The sequence below is a fragment of the Andrographis paniculata genome, unplaced genomic scaffold (assembly GCF_009805555.1).
Source record: "Andrographis paniculata isolate CXL003 unplaced genomic scaffold, ASM980555v1 Contig10END, whole genome shotgun sequence".
Classification (NCBI taxonomy): Eukaryota; Viridiplantae; Streptophyta; class Magnoliopsida; order Lamiales; family Acanthaceae; genus Andrographis; species Andrographis paniculata.
Window position 1 is genome coordinate 2,671,187 of NW_026137380.1, and position 6,630 is coordinate 2,677,816.

General features: G+C 57.1%; 1 protein-coding gene across 1 annotated transcript; it reads left to right on the plus strand.

Annotated features, from left to right (window-relative positions):
• Window positions 1–4,602: 4,602 nt before the first annotated feature.
• LOC127246982 (uncharacterized) lies at window positions 4,603–6,568 on the plus strand. The gene is made up of 2 exons (XM_051268677.1): window positions 4,603–4,785; window positions 6,041–6,568. The coding sequence occupies exons 1-2, from the start codon at window positions 4,603–4,605 to the stop codon at window positions 6,566–6,568; spliced, it is 711 nt and encodes a 236-aa protein (XP_051124634.1).
• Window positions 6,569–6,630: the final 62 nt, after the last annotated feature.

The following is a 6,630-nucleotide window of genomic DNA, read 5'->3' on the forward strand; positions in this document are numbered from 1 at the left end:
TCCACTCCAGATCGAATCGCCTGCAGTTCGGCCAAAGTGTTCGTCGTATTCAAAAGGGGAACTTGGAATGCCACAATTGGGGCGCCGGTGGCATCCCGAATGACGCCCGCGGCTCCAGCGGCGCCTGGATTCCCGAGCGATGCCCCATCAGTGTTGAGTTTGAACCAGCCTGGAGACGGGGCTTCCCAGCGTACCATGACCGGCGGCCGAAGAACCGGAGGCGGGAGGCGAAGGCCGAGAGTGGAGGCTAAGTGCACCTCCCCAGGCCAGTGCTGTCGCTGAAGGAGGCCAGCACGGCCCAACACCTGCAAATGAGAGTGAATACGCCAAATAATCCTGTCAGAGGAAATCTGGATACCTCGGTGTTTGGCGTCATTCCGTGCCGTCCAAAGAAACCAGAAGGCCAGAAGTGGGATATAGGTACGGATGCTCCGCGCATGTGGGGAGGACAGACGCCAAGCAGAGAGACCATCAGGTGGGGCGCATGTGTCCGCGGGGTTCGGATACGGAATAGGTCGGCAAGATGGCGCCACACGCGCTGGGCAACCGCCGACGAGAAGAATAAGTGTGCAAAAGTCTCGGATTCACTGCAGCACTGGCAGCGAGAGAAACAATAGGGAGACCAGCCTCCAAAGGGCCTCGTCAACAGGTATCCGACGGCGAAATAAACGCCATAGGAATACCGACATCGTAGGCGTAAGTAGTGGCGACCAGAGGCAGCAGGAAAGCCAACTCCGAGCCCCGGCTGTCCGGCTCATCTCCCAGGCTGAGTAGTAGTAGTAAAAGTACCTGTGTCCGAAGCCTTCCATATCGGCTGATCCGCTATCAGGGGGTCAAACGGGATCGCAGAGACCCGCTGAACAAGGGATGCCGGAAGGTAGGCCTGAAGGCGCGTCAAATCCCACGACCCGTTAACCCACATCTCTTTCACCCGAATCGGCGGAGGGCGGTCCCGGCGGTCAGTGCAGAGAGGGCGATCGCCGCACCAAGTATCATACCAGAAGAAACAGTCCCCACGCCCCAAGTTCCAAGTGATCTGCGTCTGTGCCTCATCGCGGATCTGGCAAAGACGTTTCCAGACCGGGCTGTCGTAGTTCCGGCAGGGGGCGATACCCGGGAAGGAGCTGCGGAAATATTTATGCTGAGCGGCGCGAGCCCAAAGAGAGGAACCATCTCTGAGACGCCACCACAATTTAAGCGAGAAGGCGCGAACCATGTCGGACAGGCGGCGAATACCAGCCCGCCCTCGTCCTGGGGCCTCGCCGCATCCATCCAGGAAATCCAATGGCGGCGACGGTGGCCATGATAGGAGCCCCAGAAGAAACGAGCACAGAGCTGCTCCACTGAGTGTAGGACAGCCTGGGGGGGTTAAGGACCTGTAGGAGGTAAAGGGAAGCGAGAAGAGCGTGCTTCTGATCAGTTGCAAGCGACCTCCGTGAGAGAGAACGGAGCGGTCCCAACGCTGCAGATATCGCCGCCGCAGTTTCCCAAGTAGGTCTTCGTAGAGGATATTACGCCGATTGCCCACATAGAGCGGGGCGCCGAGGTACGTAAGGGGAAGTCCAACCCTGCCGAAACCAGTGACGGACTGAAGCTGTCGCTGGACCCTCTCCGGGCATCGGCGGCTAAATACCAGCTGACTTTTCCGACAGTTCACCATCTGGCCAGTAGTTCGCGCATACGTCGTCAGAAAATCCGTCAAGAGGCTGATTCGATCACCACGGGTATTGGCAAAGATGAGAACATCATCCGCATAGGCTAGGTGCGTCAATCGGAACCGACCACGACACCGATAGTACAGGTCCGGGTACCGATTGTATAGGCGCTCCAAGCCGCGAGATAAGAGATCTGCAGCCAAAACAAAGAGAGTCGGGGGACAGGGGGTCTCCCTGCCTGAGGCCTCGCGAGGAGGGAAGAAGAAACCGCCCAAGTCCCCATTCACAAGAATCGAGTACCAAGCATGCTCGACACAATTCATAATCAAGGTGATAAAATGAGGCGGGAAACCGAACCTGGTAAGGGCATGTCGCAAGAACCGCCACGATACCCGATCGTATGCCTTATTCAAATCCAGTTTCAGCAGCAAATTGTGCGAGTCCCCCCTCAAATTGAGATCATGTACCATTTCCGATGCCAGCAAAATATTGTCTGCAATTGCCCGACCTTTGACAAAACCACTCTGGTGTGGCGACAGAAGCTGCGGCAGGTAGCGGACCAAGTCGCACAGTGAGTAACTTCGTGAAGATCTTAGAACTCACATTACAGAGGCTGATAGGCCGAAAATCAGCCCAAGCGACTGGCCCGTCCGTCTTGGGGATAAGCACAAGTGTCGTTGCCGTATAGAACTTCAGAAGAGGAGCTCCCGAGAAGAAATCCAGAACAGCATCGAAAACATCCTCGTGAATAATATCCCAACACGTTTGATAGAAAGCGGCGGAAAAGCCATCAGGGCCAGCCACACTGTCCTTGTCAATCGAGAAAACCACAGCACGAACCTCCGCAAGTGTTGGTGGTTCCAGCAACCGAGCACATTCAGCCAAAGGAACCTGAGGCGGAGGGGTCCGCCAGTGCATCCATCCCCGAGGTGTCTGCATCGTCAGGCTGACCAAACATCTCGGAGAAGTAGGTAGTAATAGCTGACTGCTTAATGGCTGAGTGATCAGTGAGGGTACGAGCACCGTCCCTCATCGAGAAAAGCGTAGCCCGCCGACGCCGTTCCTTCACCATGGAGTGGAACATTCTGGAGTTTCGCTCTCCCTACTGCCCAACGACATGCTGCTTTTTGTTTCCAGAAGGCCTCCTCAAGAGAAATCGCATGTGTCAAGGCTGCTGCGCTCCGTTGACGACGGAGGAGGTTGGCGTCAGAGGGATCCCGATCGAAATCCGCTTCGCACTCCTCAGCATCTTTCTCTGCTGCTGCAAGTACCTGAAACACATTACCAAGACCTGTTTGTTCCACCACTTCAGAGCCTGCTTGAGGCGTCCGAGTTTCAATCGCGTTGAGGAGACCGGTGGTGCCCGTCGGGACAGCCCAACTCTGGCGGACGTGGTCCTGAAAAGAGTGGTGTCTAGTCCACATGTTCTGAAACCGGAATGCAGAGGCTAGGCGGTGCCGTTCATGCGAGAAACGGACCAAGAGCGGGGCGTGGTCCGAATGCATCCGCGGTGGTAAGTGCCTGACTCGAGTTGTCTCCGCAAAATCCTCCCAGGCAGAGCTGTTGTAAAGAATGCGATCAAGGCGCTCCCAAACCCGCCGATTGGTCCATGTGTGCGGGGGGCCCTCGAAACCAGCATCAATGAGGTTCGCATCGAGGATTGCGGTCGAGAAATCTGAATAGAGCGCAATTTAGGCCGACCCGGGCCCTTCCGTTCAGATATATCGGCGATGGCATTAAAATCACCGCCAATCAGCAGGGGATCCCAGTGACAAATCGCGGTGTCATGTAAGAAAGACCAAAGCTCGCGGCGCTGGGTGATAGAACACCTCGCATAATGCCAGATAAAAGAAAAGGCCGGCGAATCTGTGGAGATGATATGCACATGAAGACATGATCGATCTCCGATATAGGCGCCAGTGTATAAGAATCATCAGCAAGAATCCAGATAGAATACCCGGACCTGTTACTATCGTGTCGTGGTCGGTTCCGATTGACGCACCTAGCCTATGCGGATGATGTCCATCTTTGCAATACACCCGTGGTGATCGAATCAGCCTCTTGACGGATTTTCTGAGACGTATGCGCGAACTACTGGCCAGATGGTGAACTGTCAGAAAAGTCAGCTGGTATTTAGCCGCCGATGCCCGGAGAGGGTCCAGCGACAGCTTCAGTCCGTCACTGGTTTCGGCAGGGTTGGACTTCCCCTTACGTACCTCGGCGCCCGCTCTATGTGGGCAATCGGGTAATATCCTCTACGAAGACTACTTGGGAAACTGCGGCGATATCTGCAGCGTTGGGGACCGCTCCGTTCTCTCTCACGGAGGTCGCTTGCAACTGATCAGAAGCACGCTCTTCTCGCTTCCCCTTTACTCCTACAGGTCCTTAACCCCCCCCAGGCTGTCCTACACTCAGTGGAGCAGCTCTGTGGCTCGTTTCTTCTGGGGCTCCTATCATGGCCACCGTCGCCGCCATTGGATTTCCTGGATGGATGCGGCGAGGCCCCAGGACGAGGGCGGGCTTGGTATTCGCCGCCTGTCCGACATGGTTCGCGCCTTCTCGCTTAAATTGTGGTGGCGTCTCAGAGATGGTTCCCTCTTTGGGCTCGCGCGCTCCAGCATAAATATTTCCGCAGCTCCTTCCCGGGTATCGCCCCCTGCCGGAACTACGACAGCCCGGTCTGGAAACGTCTTTGCCAGATCCGCGATGAGGCACAGACGCAGATCAATTGGAACTTGGGGCGTGGGGACTGTTTCTTCTGGTATGATACTGGGCGGCGATCGCCCTCTCTGCACTGACCGCCGGGACCCGCCCTCCGCCGATTCGGGTTGAAAGAGATGTGGTTAACGGGTCGTGGGATTTGACGCGCCTTCAGGCCTAACCTTCCGGCATCCCTGTCAGCGGGTCTCTGCGATCCCGTTTGACCCCTGATAGCGGATCAGCCGATATGGAAGGCTTCGGACACAGGTACTTTTACTACTACCTCAGCCTGGGAGATGAGCCGGACAGCGGGGCTCGGAGTTGCTTTCCTGCTGCCTCTGGTCGCCACTACTTACGCCTACGATGTCGGTATTCCTATGGCGTTTATTTCGCCGTCGGATACCTGTTGACGAGGCCCTTTGGAGGCTGGGTCTCCCTATTGTTTCTCGCTGCCAGTGGCAGTGAATCCGAGACTTTTGCACACTTATTTTCTCGCGGCGGTTGCCCAGCGCGTGTGGCGCCATCTTGCCGACCTATTCCGTATCCGAACCCCGCGGACACATGCGCCCCACCTGATGGTCTCTGCTTGGCGTCTGTCCCTCCCCACATGCGCGGAGCATCCGTCCCTTATCCCACTTCTGGCCTTCTGGTTTCTTTGGACGGCACGGAATGACGCCAAACACCGAGGTATCCAGATTTCCTATGACAGGATTATTTGGCGTATTCACTCTCATTTGCAGGTGTTGGGCCGTGCTGGCCTCCTTCAGCGACCGCACTGGCCTGGGGAGGTGCACTTAGCCTCCACTCTCGGCCTTCGCCTCCCGCCTCCGGTTCTTCGGCCCGCCGGTCATGGTACGCTGGGAAGCCCCGTCTCCAGGCTGGTTCAAACTCAACACTGATGGGGCATCGCTCGGGAATCCAGGCGCCGCTGGAGCCGCGGGCATCATCGGGATGCCACCGGCGCCCCAATGTGGCATTCCAAGTTCCCCTTTTGAATACGACGAACACTTTGGCGAACTGCAGGCGATTCGATCTGGAGTGGACTCGGCGGTTGCCCGCGGCCTCCTCCCTCTCTGGATCGAGACGTACTCGGCCAGCAGTATCTCTCTCATCTCCTCCTCGACGGGACCAAGGACTCTCCAGCCTTGTCTCCCCCACTGCGCCTACAGCTTCGCAGCATTGAGTGGAGGATCTCTCATATTTTCCGCGAGGGCAATAACGTGGCGGACAACTGTGCGAACACCTCTGTTGCCCTTCCTCATATGCGGATCCTTGAGCCGGCGGACATCCCAGCGAAGGAACCGTGGCCTCCTCCATGCTGACGCGGCGGGCCTTCCGTGCTTTCGCTTCCGTTAGCTTTTATTTGCTTACACTCTTTATTTACATTGAAGCACTTGTACCGAACTTTGCAGAACTACGTATGGCTTGATCCGTTGGGGTGGTACGTAGGCAGCTCTTTGAGCCCAGCCAAAAAAAAAAAAAAAAAAAAAAAAAAAAAAAAAAACCCTAACCCTAAACCCTAAACCCTAAACCCTAAACCCTAAACCTAAACCTAAACCCTAAACCCTAAACCCTAAACCTAAACCCTAAACCCTAACCCTAAACCCTAAACCCTAAACCAACCTAAACCATTCGCAAAAAAAAACCAAACGCTCTCCAGCCCTTGGGCGATTTCACGCCTCCAGCCACTGCCGTCGCTGTTTTGTTCCGGCGGATCCAGACGCGGACGGCCAATCTGCCACCGTCACTCGACTAGCCATCCCCGAAAACCCCCCCCTACACCGGCCCGTCGCCGGAAACCGCCCCCAGCCGCCGCTCTCGTCCCCCGAAACGACGTCACCGGCGAACTCGCCGCTGCGGCGTTTTCAGGCCCGGCGCCTCTCACCATCGTGGTCGCCATCCTCCATAACCCCGTCCCCACCCAACCGCCGCCGGAAATCGCTGCAGCACCGTCGGCCGCTACTGCCCTCTGCGGCGATAACTTTCAAGCGCCGGGTATCTATCAACCACCGGCGTTGGATCGCCGTTTGGCCACCGTCACTGAACTCGCAGGGCTGAGGTGTCCCCGAATCCACCCCTCGTCGCCGGAATACGCCGCCGGCTCCGCCCCTGACGGTTGGCCTCCCGCACCGTCGCCACCGCGTTCGGCATCCCCCGCCGTCGGACCACCATTTCTGACGACGGATCGTGTTCCCCTGGCCGGAAAACCCTAGGGCCGGGCTTCCGCCGCGAGTCGCCACCTCTACACCACTGTCCGCCGCTTGCCCTAGGTCGC